The sequence below is a fragment of the Myotis brandtii genome, unplaced genomic scaffold, assembly GCF_000412655.1.
Source record: "Myotis brandtii unplaced genomic scaffold, ASM41265v1 scaffold2207, whole genome shotgun sequence".
In the NCBI taxonomy this organism is placed as follows: Eukaryota; Metazoa; Chordata; class Mammalia; order Chiroptera; family Vespertilionidae; genus Myotis; species Myotis brandtii.
In genome coordinates this window covers 1-25,107 of record NW_005358276.1, presented here as the reverse complement: position 1 = coordinate 25,107, position 25,107 = coordinate 1, and the positions used below count along the sequence as shown (strand labels likewise).

The window sequence follows — 25,107 nt, the reverse complement described above, 5'->3', positions numbered from 1 at the left end:
TTTCAGAGCCAGAGAGGTATTTGGATTCTCTCAGGCAAATCTCTCACTGTCAGGTATGGAAGAAGAATTTTTTTAAAAAGAGTCCTTAGAGGAGCTCTGTGGGGAGGTGGATGCTGCTATGACCCCTCTGCTGCAGATGAGGACCCCGGGCACAGGAAGGCTCAGGGACTTTCCCGAAGCCCCACAGCACCTTAGTGGAGGTGCTGGGGTTCCAGGCCAGGCCAGCAGACCTCACAACCTTGGCCCTGGAAACATGGTGGAAAGACACTTGAGGTGTGTGGCTAGCAGTGACAGTCCTGGAAACACAGCTGAGGGACAAGGGCAGATTTTTAACCATGACAGCCCCGAGAAACATGGCTGATGGAAGGACCCATAGCACGTGGGCCACGGAGATTGGCACTCTCCCAGTGGTGAACATGTGTTGCTTCTGCCAATGGGACAAGAAACTCACCCAGTGCATGTCTTTTTAAAACCTCCAAGAAAGAGACTGGAAGGACATGTGCCACAGGATCATAGTGACTGCCCGTGCTCAGCGACACAATGGCCATGAGTCCTCAGCTTCTCTTTCCTCTTCTGCAGTCTTGAATCATCTGTGGAGCCAGAACTTCTAGAGGTGGTGGCAGAAAGGCCCCGTGGTGGGCCTGGTCTTTGGCTCCCACCTGCTCTCAGGCATGGCCCTAAGGCCACAAAGAAGTGAACTGGGCTCAGGGGCTTCCACCAGGCAGTCCCTGCCACTCATAGGAAGGGTCCCCCACCTTCGCTCTGTGAACTTGCTTTCTCTTCCTTCACTTCTTCCTCTCCAGCCCCTTTGTGCTCACTGCTTCCCCTAGGACTCTTGTTCTGCATGCAGGACCCAGTCCTCTCCATTCTCTCCAGTGTGGAACTCCAGTGTGGGGCACTAGCAGTGAGGCCAGGTGAGGGGGCCATTGAAGAGGGAAGGCAGATGACTTGGCAGTGGGGCAAATAAATGATCATTTCATTTCTACATAACCCCCCCCCCCCGAGCTATACTCATGGAGGCAAGGGGATCTGCCCCTGATGAGTACTGACATCAAGCACTTTCTACCCTGTTACTGATATCACCTCCCCCTTCATTCTGAGCCGTTTCTGGAAAGCCTCATCTGGACCAGGCCTTGCACAATGATGCTTGGGATTCTGTGGCAAATGCCATAGAGAGGCCTGCTCCAGTGGGCCTTACAGTGTACATGCGGAGCAGACAATAACTCAAGGAAGGAAAAAATCGATACAAGTATAAATCATAGTCAATGTTAAGACAAAAAGATGAAAAGTAAGCTTTGAGGGAGGATGCTTACTGTAGACATGGTGGTTTTAAAAGCTGCTTTTAGCCAGGCTGGTGTAGCTCAGTAGTTGAGCATCGACCTATGAACCAGGAGGTCACAGTTTAATACCTAGTCAGGGCACATGCCTGGTTGTGGGCTCAATCCCTAGTGGGGGGCATGCAGGAGGTAGCTGATCAATGATTCTCATCATTGGTGTTTCTATCTCTCGTCTCCCTTCCTCTCTGAAATCAATAAAAATTTATATTTTTTAAAAGCCACTTTTAAAAAATGAGGGAAGGATGAGGAGCCCTAGTTTTTGGAAGACTAGGAAAAATTGAGTTTGGGCAAGTGAAAGGAGCAAAAGAGTGCAACCTCTGAGAGAGGCCTTTTCAAGAAACAGAAAGGCCCACGTACCTTGCCAGTGAAAGGGAGACAAGTGGGAGCTGCACTAGGAGGACTAGGCATGGGTGTGCTCTAGAGCAGTGGTCGCCAACCAGTGGTCCGTGAGGTCCGAAAGATTGGCAACCGCTGCTCTAGAGTGAGCCCACATTGAGCCTTTGTCCTGAGGGCTTTTCATTATCTTTTTTTCCTGCAGGGGAGAAACTTAGGGGAGGGTTTCAGAAGAATATTCATCAGCTTTCCAGGTGCATTTTTAAAATATATTGTTAATGATTTCAGAGAGGAAGGGAGAGAGAGAAATAGAAACATCAATGATGAAAGAGAATCAATGACCGGCTGCCTCCTGCACGCCCCAAACTGAGGATCGAGCCCGCAACCTTGGCATGTGCCCTGACCAGGAATCAACCATGACCTCCTGGTTCATAGGTTGACACTCAACCACTGAGCTACACCGGCCGGCCGCCAGGTCCACTGTTAATATGCTGATGCATCAAAATGAGCGAATAGGGAAGTTTTGGATTATTCTTTGATCTGTTTCATTGTTTTACTTTTATCTTAGGTCTGCCTGGCTTGAATGGGGTTTTTGTTATTTGTTCCCCAACTTCATCTGTCCTTGGGTTTAGCCAGCACAGATGGCATTAATTGGGTCTTTGTTCTCTATTTTCCCAGGCCAGGGTGAATTAAGCTATGTATTCTCTGGTTAGGGAGGAGAGGTATAAACCATTTGCTCTCAAGTATCCTTGGTGAGGGAAGATAAGGTCTTGCAATTCGCAAGCTGACTTCAAGCTGCCCAAACTGTTTGGCCTTGTTTAATTTTCTTGTTTCAGTTTCCCCATACTACTTGCCCAGGAATTTTCCTAGCTTCTTACTATCCCATTACACCAGTACTGTGGTCGGCAAACTGCGGCTCAAGAGCCACCGGCTCTTTGAATGTGGCTCTTCCACAAAATACCACGTGCGGGTGCACGTACAGTGCGATTGAAACTTCGTGGCCCATGCGCAGAAGTCGGTTTTTGGCCTGGGTGAGTCTATTTTGAAGAAGTACTGTTGATATTTGGCTCTGTTGACTGAGTTTGCCGACCACTGCACCAGTAGGTTCTCTTCCCCTATTGAGACAGAGTCTTCAGGGGGTCAAGCCTGTGGCACCCTTAGGGAATCTCTTTTCACATTAGAAGAGGGATGTAGTGAATGTTTTCTCACTTTAAGGATGAAATAATATTAAAGATCACGTTCAATGAATTGAAAATCACCCTTAATCACACCACATTACAGCAAAATGATTTGGTGTTTGTTTTTTACTTTGTATTGAGTTATTGGAGACTAGAGGCCCAGTACATGGATTCCTGTATGGGTCGGGTCCCTCGAGGTGGCCTGTGGAGATCGGGCCCCAGCTCGCGCCTCCAGCCTCGCCACAGCCCTGCAGCCCCACAGCCCCGCCTGGCACCCTGCTTTAGCCTGGCACTGCCCCCTCACCTGCTCCACCATCCCCCCATGGGGGGCCATCAGTTGGGGCTGCCCCCCCCCCCGCCTGGCTCCCTCAGTGCCTGGGAGCTGGGTGGCAGTGCTGCCGCCGCTGGTTGCTGTCTGTGGGGTGATCAGCAGGGCAATCAGGCCCCCACTCGCACTGCCTTGGCCTGGCACCACCCGCTAACCTGCTCCACCATCCAGCTGTTGTCCTGCTCTCATCAGAGCCCATCAGGGCCAGCAGTGCCTCCACTGCCACCTGCTGCCAGCACCATGTCGCCAATGCCCGCCATGTTCTGTGCCACCCCCTGGTGGTCAGTGCACATCATAACGAGTGGTCGAACTCCCCATCAAACAACCGCCCAAGGGGACAATTTGCATATTAGGCTTTTATTATATAGAATATTTATGAGTTATCTTGCTTAAGTTGAGATTAAAAATCACATACCAGCCTGACCAGTGTGGCATGGTGTTTGAACATCGACCTATGTATGAACCAAGAAATGATGGTGAGATTCCCAGTCAGGGCACATGCCTGGGTTGCAGACTCAATCCCCAGTGGGGGACGGGCAGGAGGCAGCTGATCAATGATTCCCTCTCATCATTGATGTTTCTATCTCTCTCTCCCTCTCCCTTCCCCTCTGAAATCAATAAAAAGTTTAAAATATCACATACCATAAGATCCATGCTTTTAAAGTGTTCAGTTTAGTGGTTTTTAGTATTCCCCAAGTGAATATTAAGCTCTTTTAAGTTCATTATTGACTGGCCTAAGGCAAGTTCACCTCCAGGGCAGATGAGAGTCTGAGGAAGTGCAGCACGCTCTCCAGAGGCAGTTCAGTAAAGTATGACAATTTTTGTCATTATCAATATTGACAGTGTGTACCACTGGGGAGAGGAATACAGTGTGTGGGTCTGCAAGAGGGCCGTGGTGTACTTTTAGATTTTTACTCCCTATAAATCTGGCTAAAATTCTTTTGCATATAATATTTCATGTTACTACTTATGGAACTAAAACCATAAGAACCACAAAAGAAAGTTTAATAATTGAAGGCAGCCTGGGATATTTGAGAACTAGGAAAATGAACATGATTCAGTTCTGCATATGCGATGCCATCACTGTGAGACATTTGGCAAGTCCATTTTCTCTTCAGTCTCAGTTCCCCCATCTGAACAATGAGGGATTATCACTGCGTCCTGGCCACCCCAAAGGCCTTGGACTTGGTGAGCCTAAGGCTATCTTCACATGGCCCATGGCCTCCTTATTTCTTAGTGCGTCTTCATCCTCTCCACCACTCTCTAGCGTTCCAATGTGTAGTGAGGTGAGCAGGAAGAGCACAATTGTGCAAGTGACTTTACTGAAGAGTTTTGCTGAGAACAGGCACAGAGAGCAAGGCTGTCAGTAGAGGGAAATGTGGAGACAAAAGAGCCTTCTAATGCTGTGAGATATAGGGCGTGCGTGTTTGCTGATGGGAGAGATTTAATACAAAGAGAGGTGATGGTGCAGAGAAAGGAAGGGAGCAGGGCATGAGCATATGTCTATGGGAAGTGGGAAGGGATGGAGGCTGGTCTTAGATAGGGTCTGAGGCCCTTCATCCACAGTCACCAGGGCAAGGCAAGAATAGGGACACAGACACAGGCAGTGGGTAGGGTTAATGGTAGTGGATGACATGATTCTTAGCTCATTGCACATGTCTTCTCAGTGAAGTATGGGAGAAAGTCATCAGCTGAAAGTTTGGAAGTTTGAAGAGAGGAGGTGTGAAAGAGTAGGCTCTGGGCATGAGAATACTTTGTCTGCTGCCCTACCCAGTTTGGCTCAGTGGATAGAGCATCGGCCTGCAGACCAAAGGTCCCGGTTCGATTCCGGTCAAGGGCACATACCTCAGTTGCAGGCTTCTCCTGGCCTGGGCCCCGGTCGGGGGCCCATGTAGAAGGTAACCAATCAATGTGTTTCTCTCACATCGATGTTTCTCTCTGTCTTTCCCTCTCTCTTCCACTCTCTCTAAAAATCAATGGGAAAATATCCTCGGGTGAAGATTAAAAAAAATAATAATACTTTGTCTGCTAAGGGTTTTCCCCCCCAGTCTAACTTGCTGGACCCATTGAGATGTGTCCTGAGGAATCTTATGCAAGGTGTGACAAAAGTAGGTTTACAGTTGTGATTACACAAAACAGAGTTTATTCTTGTATTATTATTTATTAAATGTATTATTTTCCACCTGAACAACTGTAAACCTACTTTTGCCCCACCTGTATTTTTCCAAACACTTATTGACCACCTTCTATGTGATAGCTCTATCAAGAGCAACTATACACTTTATTGTCCAAACCAGGATATTTTGGAGAGTGCTGGAAGGCTGGGACCCCAGGACATACATGTAGAAGTTATGTTTACACTATACTATAGTCTATTAAGTGTGCAATAGTAGGCCCTAGCCAGTTTTGCTCAGTGGATAGAACGTTGGCCTGTAGACTGAAGAGTCCCAGGTTTGATTCTGGTCAAGACCACATGCCTAGGTTGTGAGCTCGATCCCCAGCAGGGAGTGTGCAGGAGGCAGCCAATCAAATGAATCTCTCTCATCATTGATGTCTCTCTCTCTCTCTCTCTCTCTCTCTCTCTCTCTCTCTCTCTCTCTCTCTCTCTCCATCTCTGAAATCAATAAAAATATATTAAATGTGCAATAATAGTATGTCTAAAAAACTATATGTACCTTAGTTAAAACATGCTTTATTGCTAAAAAAAATGCTAAACATTATCTGAGCCTTCACTGAGCCCTAATCTTTTTGCTGGTGGAGAGTATTGCCTCAATGTTGGTGAAAACGGAGTATCTGTAAAGTGTAACAAAGTGAAGCACAATGAAACAAGGTATGTCTGTATTGTATTTTAGAAAAGTTCCCCAGACTGGAAATCAAAAGCCTCAGAGGCTTGATGTCTAGAGGAGAGAGTGGAAGCAGGGAAGCCAATTAAGTAGGCCATTTTCCAGTAGTGAAAAATGAACAATGCCTGACCTGTGGTCGTTGGACTTCAGAGCAGAGGATGGGGTGAGACTGGTGCTCAGTTGGTGATGACAAATAAAGGAAGAGAAGAAAGAATTAAAGATGACCCTTAGCAATCACCCCCATGCCTGGCTCTGTCCTCTCTCAGGCTGTCTGTTTGAAATTCCTCTTATGCTCTGCCCCAAACCCCCAACACATGCACACACGTAAGCATACACATACACACTCAAGCACAAGTTACATTCTCTCACACTCCACATGCATTCTCACACACATTCTCTCTCACACATGTTCACATACACATTCTCTCATATTTTCACATACATGCTTACAAAATCACACATACTTATGTGTATATATATGCCTGCCCATATACACACCCATATGCACTCACCCACTCTCACACACATACACACTTACACACTCATACATCACACCATGTACATGTTCTCTTGCACACTCACACTCTTACACACACCGACACACATATATGCTCCCCACATACTCATTTTCTCTCATGCACATATGCCCTCACATATAGGCACTCACACACACACTCATACACATTCTGTCACACACACATTTTTATTTGCAGATTTATGCATGCATTCACACACATGTTCTCACACATACATACATATGCAAGCATACATATCCTCACACATATTCTCTCACAAAATTCTCATAATCATAAACACTTTTTTCACATACACTCATACTCATTCTTTCACATGCACATTTTCTCACACACACATATATATATTTTCACACATACACTTACACATACCCCATCCATCCATCTAAGCCCAATTCAAATGTCACTTTCTCTGTGAAACTTTCTCTGATCCACTAATCTTTCCCTTAGTAGATTCACCCTCTCAGGTTTTTAGACTTACCTCAGCCCCATACTATAATTACTTGGCTATGTATGTTCTCTCTCTCTCTCTCTCTCTCTCTCTCTCTCACCCACACACACACACACACACACACACACACACACGATGGAGCAGGACTATTTCTCATTTTTGCTTCTCCTGGGTCAGGTATACACGAGGCAGCCATATAGTTTTGGGACTCAATTGAATGGAGTGTGACGCTGTAGTGGATGCTTGTTACATATTTGTGGATTACCAGTAAATTACATTTGAAATAATGTCAGCAGTGGAAATGCACAATTGCAAGGCATGCAGAGAGTAGGTGGAATTGGGGTTTTACTTTTCTGGAAGGAATTTCAAGGGCAGTGAAGGAAATGTTTAATGTTTGATTTTGGACACACTGAAAATGAGATGACTATGGAATTTCCAGTAGTCCTAGAAATTTGAATGTAAAGCTTGAGAGAAAGGTAGAGGCTAGAGGTAGAGACTTGGAAGACATTATTAGAGGTCATAGTTGAATCCAGGATGAGATTATTCTGGGAGAGTATAGAGTGAACACAGGGCAGAGAAGAGAATCCTGGGAACTGTAACACTTCAGGTCCAGGGGAGGAAGAGGAACTGAGAGGAAAGATAAACAGCAGGTAGAGGGAGGAGAGAGCCAACCCTCATCATGGATTGAAGGAGAGTACGAACATTCATCCAAGAGCAACAGTCTGCTAGGAAAGAGGGGGACTGACCTGGAGTCAGTCAGTGACTGCAGTAAGTAAGGGTAGAGGCTAGCAGAGTATGATGACAGGTTAGTCAAAATTTGGTGTTTTTAGGGAGGAGGAGAGGAGAATGATCTGCATGTGACAATGAGTATCATGTCCAGAAGGACATTTGCCTCACATCCTGTTCAAGTGTACAAGGTACATGTTTTAACTCTTAAACTTCATGAACCCAGATTCCAGTATCATACCCATTATTCAGGTAAGGTTAGGAGGTGTGTGAGTGAAACTCTAAATGGAGAAGCTAGAACAAAAGCCCAGGCAGTTGGGTGCCAGAGTTTGGACTATGCATATTGCCTCTCGAGAGAAGAAAAAAAAGTCATCCTGAACTAAAAAATAACTTGTGTTGTCTATTAACCATAGAAATTATGTCATCTATAGTTATTTAAAACTATAATGAACTAGGACTCACTAGCCCCATGTGACCAGATCACAACAATACAGACTATGGGGATTGGTCAGGGTAGAACAGGCTATGATTAAGAACTGACAGCCTCCAATCCCAGTGTCTTATCACAAAATCTTACTCTTTTTGCCCATGCTGCATGTTCATCACAAGTCAACAAAGGGTCTTGGCTCCACAGAGTTATTTAGGGACCCAGGTTAATGGAGGCTGTACTACCTTGTAGCTTTCTCCTCTGGAACATATGACTTCCTCATATTCAAAGAACAAAGCACACCAGCTCTTATTTTATTTTATTGATTTCAGAGAGGAAGAGAGAGGGAGAGAGAGATAGAAACATCAATGATGAGAGAGAATCATTGATTGGCTGCATCCTGCACACCCCACACTGGGGATCGAGCCCGCAACCCGGGCATGTGCCCTTGGCTGGAATCAAACCCAGGACCCTTCAGTCCGCAGGCCAACGCTCCATCCACTGAGCCAAACCGGCCAGGGCCACACCAGCTCTCAAATGCTTTGATTTAGGAGCAACACACAGCATTCCAGTTTATAGCCCATGGATCAGCACTAATCACATGACTCTTCCTAACTGCATGGAGTTTGGGTGGGAGAGAGAGGGACTGGGAAACGTAGAGGAGCAAATAGGATATTTGGAGAACACTGCTGTGTGAACCACAAGGATCTTTTACTAGAGGGGATTGGACAACTTGTTTTACACATAAGTTAAAAAGACATTGGGAGTTGTTGTTTTTGGAAAATTTATGGCTGTTTTGGTTTTGTTTCTGGTTGTTTTTTATGCTGGTCATAGCTCATTTGTAACTTAAGTACCCCTGCTATTTCTCTAGTTTACTCTTACCATCTCATTCATTCATTTCTTTAAAATATATTTTTATTGATTTCAGAGAGGAAAGGAGAGGGAGAGATAGATAGAAACATCATTGATCAGCTGTCTCCTACATGCCCTGCACTGGGGCTTGAGCCTGCAACCTGGGCATGTGCCCTGACTGGGAATCAAACCATGATCTACTGGTTCATAGGTCGATGCTCAACCACTGAGCCATGCTGGCAGGGCTGATACAGTCAGCATGGAAAACAGTTTGGAGTTTCCTCAAAAATTACATATAATTACCATATAACCCAGCAATCCCTCTTCTGGGTATCTACCCTAAAAATTTGAAAATATTTATTTACAAAAATATATGCACCCCTATGTTCATTGCAGCTTTATTCATGGTGGCCAAGACATGGAAACAAACAGTGTCCTTCAATGGATGATGGGTAAAGAAGACATGGTACATATATACAATGGAATACTACTCAGCCATAAGAAAATATGAAATACTGCCATTTGCAACAACATGGATGGACCTTGAGAATACCATGCTAAGTGAAATAAGTCAGTCATTAAAAGCTAAGAACCATATGATTTCACTCATATGTGGGATATAAAACTGAAACTCATAGAAATAGACAATAGTATGGTGGTTACCAGAGGGAAAGGGTGTGGGGGGTACTAAAGGGTAAAGGGAGCCAAATATATGGTGATAATTTGACCTTGGGTGGTGGGCACACAGTGCAATATGCAGATCATATATCATAGAAATGTTTGCTTGAAACCTATATAATTTTATTAACCAATGTCACCCCAATAAATTTAACTAAAAAATAAAATGTAAAATAACCACAATTGTTTGGAATTCTTTATCAGGAATTCATAGATCTTCATTTTGGGGGGCTTGGTAAAATTATTGTGTTCCTTTCTGCATGTGCTAAGTAGCCATTTGCAAAGGCTTTCACTTGTTGTCCATAGATGTGCACTCCAGAAGCTGGCCCCTGGGGACAATGAGGTATGTGGGGCATTGAGGGTGCCTGTTGACCAATTGGGGGGTCTGCAGGTGAGGTGTCCCCATCATTTCATGGATGAGTTTCCTTATGGATTCCATTAACTGGTCAGTAGAATGAAACATGAAGTGGTTAGTATGGTTCCTTTGTTGGGTTTCAAGCCCTGATTGTTGTTCTCATACCCTCTTCCCAATTCCTCACCCATGCAGATCACCTCACTATTCTGTGTGGGACAAGAAAGAAGTACAAATTGGTAGTTACAAAACAGTCACAGGGATGTAAAGTACAGCATAGGGAATATAGTCAATAATATTGTAATAACTATGTATGGTTCCAGGTGGGTACTAGAATAATTGGAGAGATCATTTTATAAATTATAACATTATATAACCACTATGCTGTACACCTGAAAGTAATATAAAATAATATTGAATGTCAACTGCAGTTAAAAAATAAATTAAAAAAGAAGTGAGCATCTTGGACAGCATCTTACACAGCTATGGAAGTTGGGTCTGATTACTCAATGTTCTCACTTTTCCCTGGGGAAGAAATCATCGGCTGAGAGAGTCTGTCTTGGTACTGAGCTGTGCCACCTTGGGGAAGGAGTGACACAGGTAAAGTGAAATCGTCCTTATTACCCCTTTCAATCTGTTTATTCTCAGATTTTTTGCTCCAACAGTATGCAGGAACTTCTCTGCTGGACTCCTGAACTCTCACAGAGTCTCATGTGTGGGCTATCGTCAAAATCAATGTTCTGTGTGGGGGTGTGGATTATGAAAAAAACCCTTATTCTGACATTTCCTGACATCAAGTGGCTATTATAGTTATTTATAGTTATCCCATTAAGAATTTACCTAGGTAACATTAATCACCTATAGTATTAATCTCTTATTTCAATAAGAAATACAAATTTAGAGTTGAGAAAAGCATGATTTTCAGCCCTAAGTCTTTATTCTAATTACATTTAATAATTTCTATTTAGCTAGTTATCTAGAAATACATAGCTGAAATACAAAACTAACAAATTAATTTAAAGAGAAAAAATACATTTGAGAAGAGTATGTTTCTAATTCCTGGCTTCCAACTACTCATCTAGATACCATAACTTACCTATAATACTAATTCATTATTCCAACAATAAATAAGAATTTAGTATTGAAAAGTGATTTGTGGAATCCTACTTTCAACTAGTTACTCTAGTTATTTTTAGTCATTTCTAGTTAAATAATTTCCTAGGTTCCATTAGGTATATCAACTAACACATTCAAAACTAAAAAATAATTATATTTTAGGAAAATCTAATATTTCAGCCTTTGGACTTCATCTACATATTCTAACCATCTCCAGTTTTCTCTAGGCCTCACAAGATATTTAGATAATTAACTCAAGATTCAAACTAGAAATCAAGATTTTTATTTCAGAATAATGTGTTTTCTGTTTCCTCTCCTTGTATATACACATTCTAGTTATCTCTCAGGAATTATCTTAGGAAAGAATCACAAAAGGATGAGCAAGCCCTGTGATGTTTCTGTAAAATACATCTCAGATTTTAAAAAGTGTGGCTTAATACCTGCTACCAGAGCTCTTTCATGTAATGCAAGAGCCTGTGTCTTATATGAAAACTAGAGGCCCGGTGCATAGATCCGTGCGCCAGTGGGATCCCTCAGCCTGGCCTGTGGGGATCAGGCTGAAACTGGCTCTCTGACATCCCCCGAGGGGTCCCAGATTGCGAGAGGGCAGTTCTCAGGTGCTGCACTCTGGAATCGGGCTCCCTCCTCTCTGGTTCTGGGTGCATCACCTGAGAATCACAGCTGCCAAGTCACCAAAGCTCCGCAGCTCCTGCGTTGTGTGTCTGCCCCTTAGTGGTCAGTGCACATCATAGCTACCGGTCTGACAGTCGAACGGTTGGACCGTTGCTTAGGCTTTTATATATATAGAAATAAACTATATGCAAAAGTGATTTTATTAAAAAGTTCAGACAGTTACACATCTGAGCAAGCAGAGAGAAGTACAATATTGGCAATATTTTAACAAATTCAGCATATTTCCAAGTTTCCAGAATGACTTTACATGCTATAGAGAATGGAGGGATCACACGTTTTGTGCAGCCAGGGTTTCTAACTAATGATACAAATGAGAGTCTCTCTGTGGAGGGGAGACCTATCTAGCCCAGCCCTCGATTGCTGGTCTCTTGCTTATTTTCTTCAAGATATTTTTATCAAAGAGTTCTTTTTCCCGGTAATGCACGGGGGGCCCTCGAAGGTACTTTTCTTCTGCCTTCTTGTAATCTACCCCATCCAGGGCAGCGATGGAACAGATGATGGCTTCTGGCAGAAGGACTTCCAGGACAAAACTCACTTTGTCATCTCTGGTCAGACTCAACTTGTTCTTGTCTATGTGCTTGTAGATCTCCTGTAGATGCTGCATCACAACATCCAACTGATCTTCATCCTCCAGGTAGGTTTCAACGCAGATCACATACCTGCTTGAATTCAGAAAGGACGTCAGCCACCTGGACTGCTTCCTGCCTTTGACGATGTCCAGAAGGTGGTGGTCGGCCCCCTTCCTTTTCACGATGAAGTCCACAAGCTTCTGGTTGTCTCGGTCCCAAGCGGCCTTCATGCGGTCAGGGAGGATCTTCTTGCGGGGCCTCCTCCCGCCTGGGGAGCTCTCCTCCTCAGAATCTTCCAGGTCTGCGTAATTCACCTTTGGGAAGGCAATGTACAGCTCCCCCTCTTGGACGGCTCTCCTCAGTGGGTAGCTGATGTCGGCAGCATAGTAGTCGAGGAAAGAGCCTGCGAAAGACCCCTGAGCCAGCCCTTCTCTGTAGTGGGAAATCAGGGAGAAGCACCAGTCCACGCTCTGCTCGTACACCTTCCTGGCTCTTTTCAGCAGCTTCTCCTTCGCTTTGCATTCCAGGTGCTTTAATCTCCGAAGAGGCACTTGAAGGCCACTCTGGTCATGGTGCATGTCTGCCTCAACTGGAAGCACCCTGGCCGTCCGCTCCGTGTGGTTCACACTCTTGACTACTGCTGGCCAAAACGGGTGATTTTGAAATTTAAACCAGACCATCATTCCTGTTTCAATGGGACACGGCTCCTGTGGGAAGGCCATGCTTGTCGGTTGTCCCACTCCCTTGGCGACCTTCTTCTCAACAGTGGTGGTTGGGTGAACAGCCTTTGAGTCAACTGAAGGCTGACGTTTTTTCCATTCTTTCTTAAACACGGGTCCCCACTGCTTCCTTACTTTGCCTGCTAAACGGGATGAAGAACGCGGACTGGGCTTAGGGGCGCTGGAGGATGCCGCCGCCCCTTCTGAGTCTGACGCTTGGACACCTTCGTCAGGGTCTTCAATGTTCTCAGAGGAGGGAGAGCCTTCAGAGGAGACAGCCAGGGTCTTCGGGCAGGTGCTGCGTGGTGCCTTTCTTTTCCGGGCCTTGGGCACAGTGACGCTCAAACCAGGTGGCTGAGAAGGAAGGATGCCTTCCTCTTGAGCACCAGCAACTTCCTCCTTGGCTGTGACATGCTGGGAACGAACTCTTGAGGTGCCTGTCTTTGCCTGGCCCTCTGTCTCACGCTCATCTTCTGAAAGTGGTGGGAAGTTGGAGCACATGCTGCGGCTCTGTGGGGGCCTTCCTCGCCTTCTCTTTGGAGCAGGAGCGAGGGGAGTGTGCACCTGGGATTTGTCACCTTCGGGGGCATCCTCACCCTCTGAACCTACCAACAATGACTTGGGGTTTTTACTTTTCCTGAGACTTCTCTGTGAGTTCCCTTTGGGCTTCAGAAACTTTTTATGAGATCGCTTCTGGGGTCCCTTTTGAGACATCATAGGGGTCTCTGGATCATCGGATGCCCTTGCTGCACCCAAGTTTGCTCTCTCTTTCAGAATCTCCAGTGCCATAGTAAGAGCACTTTTGTAGGCCTCTCCCTCTCCTGGTGGGACTCTGGCTGTGGTCTGGGCCCCTAGTGAGGCGGTAATAGACTCAATTTGAGACTCATCAAGGATCTTTATGTCTCTGTTTTTCACTTTCATTTTTTTACCCACTGAGAGCATTTGAACTTCTAGAGAACATATCTTTTCCCCCTTATTTTTTGGTGAGGTTTCAGATCTGGACAAAACCCTTGCTGGCCAAAAGCGGCCTTTCCAATTGCATAAGACATACTCAGAGTCCATTATGATGGGACTTAGGTAACTAAGAGGTAACTAACAGAGGTAGATGGCCCGGCTGTCATATATACAGCTACAGCAGGTGTCCCCTAAGACAGTGTTCTTCGCCACAGCTTTCTGCCTAGGACGACAGAGGGTTTACCGCTTGTGTGGCCTGTGCTCCACCTGAATCTGCCAGAAATGCTGGAACTCGTGTTTTGACAGACTACACCGGAGAATACTGGAATATGGAAAAAGAAAAGGAGTATCAGAAAGCTCTTTTGTGGAAATAGAAGAAGTTGGTCATTGAGAACTGATAAGAGATAAATATAAAGAAGGTGTAACAGACTGAATTGGGGAGGGGGGCAGGATACAAGCCCACTATCTTAGGGAAATTTACAGAAGATACCTGGAGAGTTTTATAGCCTTCTGAACCCAACTCTGTGCCCTATTTGCTGCTACTGCATATTAAAGGGCACCTATGTGAGGAGGTGGGTGTCATGTCCTGGATTTAATTTGTGTTATTGCTCATCCTGGGCCTTTTGTGCTCTGTGGGGCTCATGCTAGGGGAATGCTTCAGTATTTCTTTTCTGGTGTGCTAGTGCCACCATGTGCCCCAAGGAAGCCAGAAATGATCTCTGACCACAGACACTGGGTGTCAGCACAATATCATGTTCAAGAGCGTGAGCTTAGAATCCAGAAGTTCAGAAAGCTCATATGGTGGTTAGAGGTGTTCCCCTTCTTAAGGATTGCTGAAGTCTCAAGTCGTTGGCTGGGACCTGCACCTCTCCATTTCTCTATGGTGCTGCCACGCCACCACCCCAGCACCAAATCAGTGTGAAGTAGTGACTGTAGAGGGAGGAGCAACATAAACCACACCTCAAATGTCAACATGAAATCAATGATTGCAATGAAATGTGTAGTAAAATGAGAAAGTCTTACCAATCTCCGTGGTAGGTGTGGTTCTGTGAGCAGGATATGTTGAGCCACAAATTCCAACTACTTGTCGGACAGAACCTTTACCCTTCTGGACTTTTGAAGGGCACTGCCCTTCCAGGTATCAAATGGCACCAAATGCCAATATCCAAGTCCTGTATGCCTCTATGTCAATCTAGAAAATGCAAAAGAGATATAAAGTTAAGCCAATGGAATGGGGATTGATTCATCACTTTCCCTTCCCCAACTCTGGAATGCATGTCACTCTTTATTTTTTTGTATGTAGGAAATGTTTTAATACAAATTTTGTAACTTAATTTTTACAATGTCCTGTTATACATAATTATTTTTTATTGTTTAAAGTATTGAGAAATGTTAGTTACATCTCATTTATAATGTAGATGTCATGCTTCTTTTCATCCTTTCCATTTCAAAATATATCCACCTTGAGCTGCTTAGTTTATTCTAGTCCCTGGTATTCCACAACAGAGGGAATTACTGCTTTCATGATAGTCCTTGCCTGTCTTGGACACATGAATTATCACAGAGTAGCAGTGTGTGTGTGTGTTACACAAACATGGGTGCTGTAATGTTAGTGTGTGTGCTGTTTTGTGCATCTAAAGAAACATTAAATGGGCTTTTGGAGAATATAAAATGTGTGAGTGATATATGCATGAGACAACATATTATTTGTATATATATTTTATTCTTCACCCAAGGACATGTTTTTATTGATTTTGAGAGACACAGGACAGGAGAGAGAGAGAGGGAGAGAGAGAGGGAGAGAGAGAGAGAGAGAGAGAGAGAGAGAGAGAGAAGAGAAGAGAAGAGAAGAGAAGAGAAGAGAAGAGAAGAGAGAAACATTGATCAGTTGCCTGCCTCACATGCCTTGACTGGGGATCGAACCTGTAACTCAGGTATGTGCCCTGACCAGAAATCAAACCCGCAACCTTTTGGTGTATAGGATTACACTCCAACCAAGCCACACACCGGCCAGTGCAAGATGTCATTACAGATGCTCCCACTCAATATGATGGGGAATAGGCATCCGACACACTTCCTAGGCATGTTTGTGCACACATGACCCAGGACTGCATTTCTTCACTCAAGAGCATTTTTGTCAATCTCTTGACAATGTAGATCTTCCAAAATTTAAAGATGTAAATCCATTTCAGACATATAGTTGTGTGGAATACAGATGCAATCATTCTCTCAATCCCCTTCTTCGCACCCAGAAATACCCTGTTCATAGGTTCTACTTTTCTGTATACATGATACAGATTTGCATTATAATTCACTTATAGATTTCAGCTCATCCATTATCAGCCTCAAATAATGTGCTTCATAAGAGGAAATGCTATTTCTGCAACACACGGCTGCATGTTCAGCTTTGTTCACACACACTCATAGAGAGAACACGAACTACACCAGGACTAAATGTACATAATTTGGACATAACCTGCGCAGCCTTTGTCTTGGACCAGGGTGAGCAATCCTGCAGGCATCAGGCTCCCTTCTTAGAGGATTTGGTGAACCTGCTTTCAGAGCACAGGTGTCACGTGGAGACAGAACAGAACAAGGAAGGATAAACAGGTGACTCAGTCACTGCAGTGTCCCTGCAGCAAGACCTGCCAGCCCATCACACAACACAGGAGTGCCTGCGTCACCTCAGTCCCCACCACAGAGCAACCGACATCTCAAGACGCATGTACACACACACACACACACACACACACACACACACACTCAGAGTGACATGTGACATTAGAGACACAGATGCCTGATAGTGATGCATGTAATCCACACTCTCTGCCTCTACACATGCATATGCAAATGGTTTTGCTTGCAGTTCTGGATGCTATTTTCAGCTCCTCTTAGTTCCTGCTTCTAAAAACACACGTGGATATCCTAAAATGATGTTAATTTTTCATTGTTGACAAGAGGTGTTCCCCTTCTTAAGGATTGCTGAAGTCTCAAGTCGTTGGCTGGGACCTGCACCTCTCCATTTCTCTATGGTGCTGCCACCCCCACCACCCCAGCACCAAATCAGTGTGAAGTAGTGACTGTAGAGGGAGGAGCAACATAAACCACACCTCAAATGTCAACATGAAATCAATGATTGCAATGAAATGTGTAGTAAAATGAGAAAGTCTTACCAATCTCCGTGGTAGGTGTGGTTCTGTGAGCAGGGTCTGTTGATCTGCAAACTCCAACTGCTGGGCTTCTGAAGGGCACTTCCCTTCCAGGGATCAAATGGCACCAAATGCCGATACCCAGGACCAGTATGCTTCTATGTCAACCTAGAAAATGCAAGAGAGATAGGAAACTAAGCCAATGGAATGAGGATTGAGTCATCACTTTCCCTTCCCCAACTCTGGAATGCATGCTATTCTTAAAGAGAAATATTAGTTACATCTCATGTATAATATAGATGTCATGTTTCTTTTCATCCTTCCTTTCCATTTCAAAATATTTACACCTTAAACTACTTAGTTTATGCTAATCCCTCCTTTTTCACAACAGAGCGAATTACTACTTTCATAATAGTGTTCGACTGTCTTGGACACATGGATTATTTCAAAGTAGTAGCATGAGTGTGTGAGTGTGTGTGTGTGTATGTGTGATACAAACATGGGTGTGCTGTAATGTTAGTGTGTGTGTTGTTTTGTGTATCTAAAGAAACATTATTAAATGGGCTTTTAGAGAATACAAAATGTGTGAGTGATATATGCAGGAGTCAACATATTATATGAATATATATTTTATTTTTCAACCAAGGATATGTTTTTATTGATTTTGAGAGAGAGAGGAATGGAAGGAGAGAGAGAGAAACATGGATGTGAGAAAGAAATACCTGGTTCATAGGTTCTACTTTTCTGTATACATGATACAGATTTGCATTATAATTCACTTATAGATTTCAGCTCATCCATTATCAGCCTCAAATAATGTGCTTCATAAGAGGAAATGCTATTTCTGCAACACACGGCTGCATGTTCAGCTTTGTTCACACACACTCATAGAGAGAACACGAACTACACCAGGACTAAATGTACATAATTTGGACATAACCTGCGCAGCCTTTGTCTTGGACCAGGGTGAGCAATCCTGCAGGCATCAGGCTCCCTTCTTAGAGGATTTGGTGAACCTGCTTTCAGAGCACAGGCGTCACGTGGAGACAGAACAGAACAAGGAAGGAAAAACAGGTGACTCAGTCACTGCAGTGTCCCTGCAGCAAGACCTGCCAGCCCATCACACAACACAGGAGTGCCTGCGTCACCTCAGTCCCCACCACAGAGCAACCGACATCTCAAGACGCATGTACACACACACACACACACACACACACACACACACACTCAGAGTGACATGTGACATTAGAGACACAGATGCCTGATAGTGATGCATGTAATCCACACTCTCTGCCTCTACACATGCATATGCAAATGGTTTTGCTTGCAGTTCTGGATGCTATTTTCAGCTCCTCTTAGTTCCTGCTTCTAAAAACACACGTGGATATCCTAAAATGATGTTAATTTTTCATTGTTGACACTGTTATAGATTTTCCCCTATGAAAAATACTAGGCATCAGTAATCAAATAGCTAGGAATGCTTATTGAAATATATACTGCACAGACTGTAGAATTTTTATTCTGTTTATACACATATTCTATAACATATGAAAGCTTCTAAATCATACAAACACTTTGAATAGTTTCTTGCATTCACATTTTTGTACATCTTTTTAACTATCACTTGCACCACTTTCAAGAGACAAGCAAAATATGAACTACAGTTATGTTTACAGTTACTAAAGCAATACATTCTTATGAGACAAAGGAAGGGAAGGGTGCTGAATGAAAACAGTAAATAATCTTCCTGTCTTATACTTTGGCCCATGGTCCAAACATCTTCCCTTAAGTTTTGGTGCATACTCTTGCAGATGATTTCTTTCATATTTTATACGAAGAGGAGTACAAATGTCTCCTCTTCCTTTACAGATGTGTACAGGTAGGTGGATAGATACATGATGGATAGTTGGATAGATAGACAGATAGATGATAAGTAGATGGATGATAGAGAGAATACTATGTAAATATCCTCTTTTGCACACCAGGCACAGGGTGTTAAACCCAGAACATTGAACAACACCAAACTAACATTTCAAATAACCCCAAAGCCCCAGAGGGCTTGGATGCAAAAATGCTTCCAAAGTGTTAGTTTACAATGAAATCAAACTTGCCTGCAGAGAGAGAATACACAGAAGAAAATAGAAGGGGGGCAGGATAAATAGCAACTCCACAATCTCTAACTTCATAGTGAATTTCAGACCATCAGAAAATAAAGTTATGAAATGGACTAGCTTCCATTTTTCAGGTCCTGGTATAACTTTTGTTCCATTTTATCTGCTCTTTGATTGAGCAATCAAAGAAGCGGATGACATAGAGCTTTCATCTCTCCAATCAGCAGCCATGATTTTCAGGAGAATTACTTAGAAGGTCTAGTCATTCACTCCCTTCCCCAGTGAGGGCTGCAACCACTTGTGAGGGAAAAAGGAAAGAAAACAGTGCTTTGAAGAAGTTGTGTCCAAATGAGGGCACTTTTCTTGAGCTGAGCCCAGCACCTCTCCTCAGGCAGAAATTCTCTCATCTTCACCCCAACGCGCCCCCTCTGCCCTGGTTATTAGCTGTTTAGTGGAGCTGCTTTGAAGCTGTAGGGTTTGTGATTCTAACTGTCCCCAAAACATTTATTTCCATAAAAGGATGAGCTGGCAGTTCCCCTACTTATTACAAAGCACACTTTATAAAATATGTTATGAAGAAAACATATTCTTGCCTTTTTTGCACCTCTCCATTGCCAGATGAATTGGCATAAACTTTCACACATATTTCCTTTAAGCTTTTAAGATTTCATGGGACTCGCAGTCATCATACAGATATTGGCATGGGAAACTGAGGTATGACCAAGCAGAAAAAAGGGGTTAAGAGTCTGAAGTCATATTTAAATTTCCAAGGACTCATTAAGCTGCACTGTTTGACTTCTTTAACCATTGTTTATATATACTTTTAATTAAAATTTTATTTTGAGATAAATAAAGATTCACAGTTGGCTGTAAGAAATCATTTTAACAGTAATACTAATAAAGATTTCATTGGGGCTTGAATTCCAGTTGTAGACTGGTTGGTGAAAATGGATACATTTGAACTGTTTTTCATATGTGGTTCACTAGTTTCATAACTGCTTAGGAGGCGCTCCTACCTGGAGATCTGGGCTGGTCTTATACATATTTAAATAGCAAATATTACAAACTGAAAAATTATTAACTGTCCTCAGTTTTCTCAAAGGAGTAACAAAAATTAGAATTCTTTCTCACCTGCAAATGATCAGCTCTGACTCTAAATACACATACTCCTCCCAATTACCAAGCTCTGCCTCCCAATTTTTCTGTAACAAACAAGCAGGAACTCATCTCTAGAGCCATCTATTCAGAGAAAGAGAAGCATGAGCATTTGAGCAAAGGACTACACAAAGTTTCCCATCAGCGCCTTATTGTAATACTGCAGTGAATTCTCTCCCATTCCTTTGGCAAACTCTGGTGGCTCCTCCCATCCAGTGGACCAGCTTATTTTCAAAGATGCTGTTATCCCTCCCATCCCTATTACCTGCCACAGGGAGACCTCCCGTGTCCTCTATAACTAGTGAACTCACACACAGCATTAGGGTAAAGAAGTCAGGGCAGCCTTTACCACAGGTGAGACCTCCATAATTACAAACAGCCTGAGAGTGAATGAGGTGTGTATTTCAGAACCTAATGATTTCCCTGTGTTGTGCATAAGGAGAAAGAGGTGTCCTTGTTCACAGAGTAAGTCATTGCATTGTACTCATCACAACAACTTTGAACATAGGCCAGGAGCTTGCTCCCCATGGAGAATGACTACCAAGTATAGTCTAGTCAACAAGGGTATGCTATGTATTCAGCACAAAGACTGAGGCAGACCTTCATGTATTGACATTGAAAAAGTTAAGACCAAACTCTGACTACAGACCAATTCAGTACAAGTTATATGCTTTATACACATTGCAACTCACATGGGAAGAGATGCTGTCCCCTTAGAGAATGATAGGCAAATACAAGAAAAAAGTCTCCAATGGTCAATAGAAATGTCACGGTGTGATTCCATCCCAAAGAGAAGAGGAATGAGGATGGAAGTGGGTGCTAAAGGTAGATGTTGTTTTTCAAATCGTGTTGCAGAATATTCCAGGAAGGACAGTTTACAAGTACATATGCACCAAAATTGTACCTTACAGAGACTCTAAGGGGATAGGAAATGAAATATTGGATGCAAGTGAACCAAAAGAAAGCAAGTGTAGCAAAATTGCAACACACATACCATTGTATAAAACGCAACCAGAATATATTTGAAATGTCTTGAGGTATATTTTATATGATCAAAAGAAATATTCATCATTAAAATGTATGTACCTCTCCACACGGGAAATATTCAACTATAGCAGTCCAATCAGAGAGGGTAGGGTTGCAGAATGTGCCAAGGAATAATAGCCAACAATTTCCCAAGGTAAAGAAATACTTCAAATGGTAAATTTCATGTTCCCAACCACGAGCTTAACTCATTCTCTCTCTCTCTCTCTCTCTCTCTCTCTCTCTCTCTCTCACACACACACACACACACACACACGTACACACAGAAATACTTGCACACAGCTATGAAAACATACATAGGCTCTTCATAGTAAAACTTCCAGAAACCAAAGTGAAATGCAAGACCTTAAAAGCAAAGAGAGAAAATCCAAGATTATAGTACACTAGAGGCCTGGTGCATGGATTCCTGCACTGGTGGGGTCCCTCAGTATGTCCTGTGGGGATCAGGCCATGGCCAGCAGCAGGAAGGAGCCCAAGCCTGGGCCTAGAGCTGCACTGCTCCCTCCCGCCCATCTTTGCCTCACTTCTCCTGCCACAGGCTCGCTCCCAGTCAGTTTTGATAGGGAGAGGCTGGTGCCACTAGTGGCACCAGCTGTGAGCCTGGTGTCTGTCACCAGTCCATCAGCTGAGCTGCGCTCCTGCTGTGGGAATGCACTGACCACCAGGTGGCAGCTCCTGTGTTGAGCACCTGCCCCCTGGTAGTCAGTGCTCGTTATAGTCACCAGTCGAATGGTTGAATGGTCAGTCGACCGGTCACTTAGGATTTTATATATAGAGATGATATTAGGCAGGGTCTTCTTATTATTTTCATTAGGGAGAGTTTGAGAGAATACGTTGGAGCCCAGGAGAACCAAAGAAAGTCTGGCCCGTGGGCCGTAGTTTGCCCACGGCTGGTCTAAGGGGATAGGAAATGAAATATTGGATGTAAGTGAACCAAAAGAAAGCAAGTGTAGCAAAATGGCAACATACATACCATTGTATAAAATGCAACCAGAATATATTTGAAATGTCTTGAGGTATATTTTATATGATCAAAAGAAATATTCATCATTAAAATGTATGTACCTCTCCACACGGGAAATATTCAACTATAGCAGTCCAATCAGAGAGGGTAGGGTTGCAGAATGTGCCAAGGAATAATAGCCAACAATTTCCCAAGGTAAAGAAATACTTCACGTGGTAAATTTCATGTTCCCAACCACGAGCTCAATTCATTAGCGTGCACACACACACACACACAGAAATACTTGCACACAGTTACACAAGCACACATACAAACACACATATGCTCTTCAGAGCAAAACTTTTATAAACCAAAATGAAATTCAACACCTTAAAAGCAAAGAGAGAAAAACCAACATATATTACATGATATTAGGCAGGGTATTCTTATTACTTTCATTAGGGAGAGCTTGAGAGAATATGTTGGAGCCCAGGAGAACCAAAGAAAGAGGGGGCAATGAGACACTAAGAAGAGTGCCATGGCAGGAGGAGTGGGCATATGTAGCTCTGGAAAAGCCAGGGGAAGAGGTGGTGGTTCTGAGAACTCATGACCTGAGAGGAAGAGACCTCAGAGCTTGAGTTCAGAACTCTAAGAAAGGAGTGCTGCCCAGCTCTATGCGGTTTCTCAAGGAGGTCAGGGGAGGGATGCAGGAAACACCAGACCCATCCTGGTGATGATGGGGAAAAGCGATGAGCTCCAGCCACAGCGCCAGGATCTGAGAGGGGCCACCCTTGCCCTTAACCTGGGACCCCGCTGTCTTAGGAGAGGGTTCACCAGTCTGCTGGTGCTGGTCCTTACTGAAATCAAATGTCCCTGGCCTGTCATATGAAGGGTCATCACTGGGGCGTCCCTGAGAGGAGCAGGTAGGTACAGCCAGTTGTGTCACATCCAGACCCTCTGTGACCCTCTGGAGACCCCACTGGCCAATCCTCACAGGCAGTGAGAGGTCAGAGGGGAAATGGAATTGGCACAGCTCGGTTTCAGCACCATACAGCAGCGTATAAGACTGAGCGGGAAGACAGAGACATCCTTAACCTACAACCTGCTTCTTCTTTTTTTTAAATTTTATAATCAAAATTTTGCAGGATGCAATGTGCAGAGTTGGGGAGACCCCACTGGCCAATCCTCACAGGCAGTGAGAGGTCAGAGGGGAAATGGAATTGGCACAGCTCGGTTTCAGCACCATACAGCAGCGTATAAGACTGAGCGGGAAGACAGAGACATCCTTAACCTACAACCTGCTTCTTCTTAAGGCACATCCCTGACAAGGAATACAACGGCACATCCTACCAATGCTGTGCTTTTCTTTAGAAATGCAAATAAACGTATACAAACTGTTATATCAGCATCATTCACTTTCAAACACACAGCCAAAAAACCCAGAGCCTTCAAGAAGGAACTTGTATTTATGCTTATATAATAAAGAAGGAGCCATGTACAGATTTGAATTCTATTTACCTAACTGCAATTAATGGTGTGATAACAGGAAATTTGACTTATAGAGAACATGCCTCTCAGTTTGTGTGTGTGAGTGACTGAGGGTGAGTACAATATCATCCCCTAGTTACACAAAGTTATTCAGATCTTCCAATCCTACCCATTTGTCTCATTTGCAGACTTCAGCTCTCCTCTCTCATATCATTCACATAATAGTTTTTTACTATAAGTAGGTGTAAATGAATAAGCTTACATCTTTAAGGGTTCATGTGACAATCATTACACGCAGAGGGGTAAAATGAGAAATACTTGGGGATCTCTGCTTTCAAGAACTCAGGTGACAGTACCCTCAGGCATCAGGTGTCACCTAGGATACTGAAGGAGAATGAGCTATGACAGGTTATTTAATCACCTTAGCCCACAACAAGCGGAGCTGCCATTCTCCCGTACAAAACAGGAGGGATTAGAGCACTTAATGTCCCACTAAAGACCATACACTGGCAACACAGACACACACACACACACACAACTCACATTGATTGCAGACACCGACTTATCTCGATGTTTCTACAGTTACTCCATCTCTCCAGTCTGTAAATATCCTCGTTAAACTGTTCTGCCGTGAGAAAAGAATGGCTTACCCCAGCTGCCATGGAAACCAGAATGTGATCGTAACGGTTTTCCCGATGTTGGCTTTCTGTGGAAACCAGGAACTACTAATACATCCACAGATGCCGAGCTTTGCTCTTGTTCCCAGTCAATTACATCCCAACCAATCCAATGAATGAATGAATAAAGCAGTAAATAAATAAATTAATTAATTAATTAATATAGAGACAATACCTGACGTTCTCGTGGAATAAGCTTTACGGGACACGGGTGTTTTCACCAATGGGTGTTGGATAAAATAACATAAAAGGATAAAAGCTTCTGGCCTCCCTTGAGACACACAAACACACACACGCACTCACACACACACTCCCACATACGCACACACACACAAAATCACACATACACTACCCCACGCACTGGCACGCACGCACGCACGTACGTACGTACGTACATACGTACGTACGTACGCCGGCACGCACGCACGCACGCACGCACGCACGCACGCAC

The 25,107-nt window shown here is 43.8% G+C and overlaps 1 protein-coding gene across 1 annotated transcript; it reads right to left on the bottom strand.

Moving 5' to 3' along the window:
• Positions 1–12,184: 12,184 nt before the first annotated feature.
• LOC102258703 (PWWP domain-containing protein MUM1L1) lies at positions 12,185–13,738 on the bottom strand. The gene has a single exon (XM_005866126.1). The coding sequence runs from the start codon at positions 13,634–13,636 to the stop codon at positions 12,185–12,187; it is 1,452 nt and encodes a 483-aa protein (XP_005866188.1). The 5' UTR covers positions 13,637–13,738.
• Positions 13,739–25,107: the final 11,369 nt, after the last annotated feature.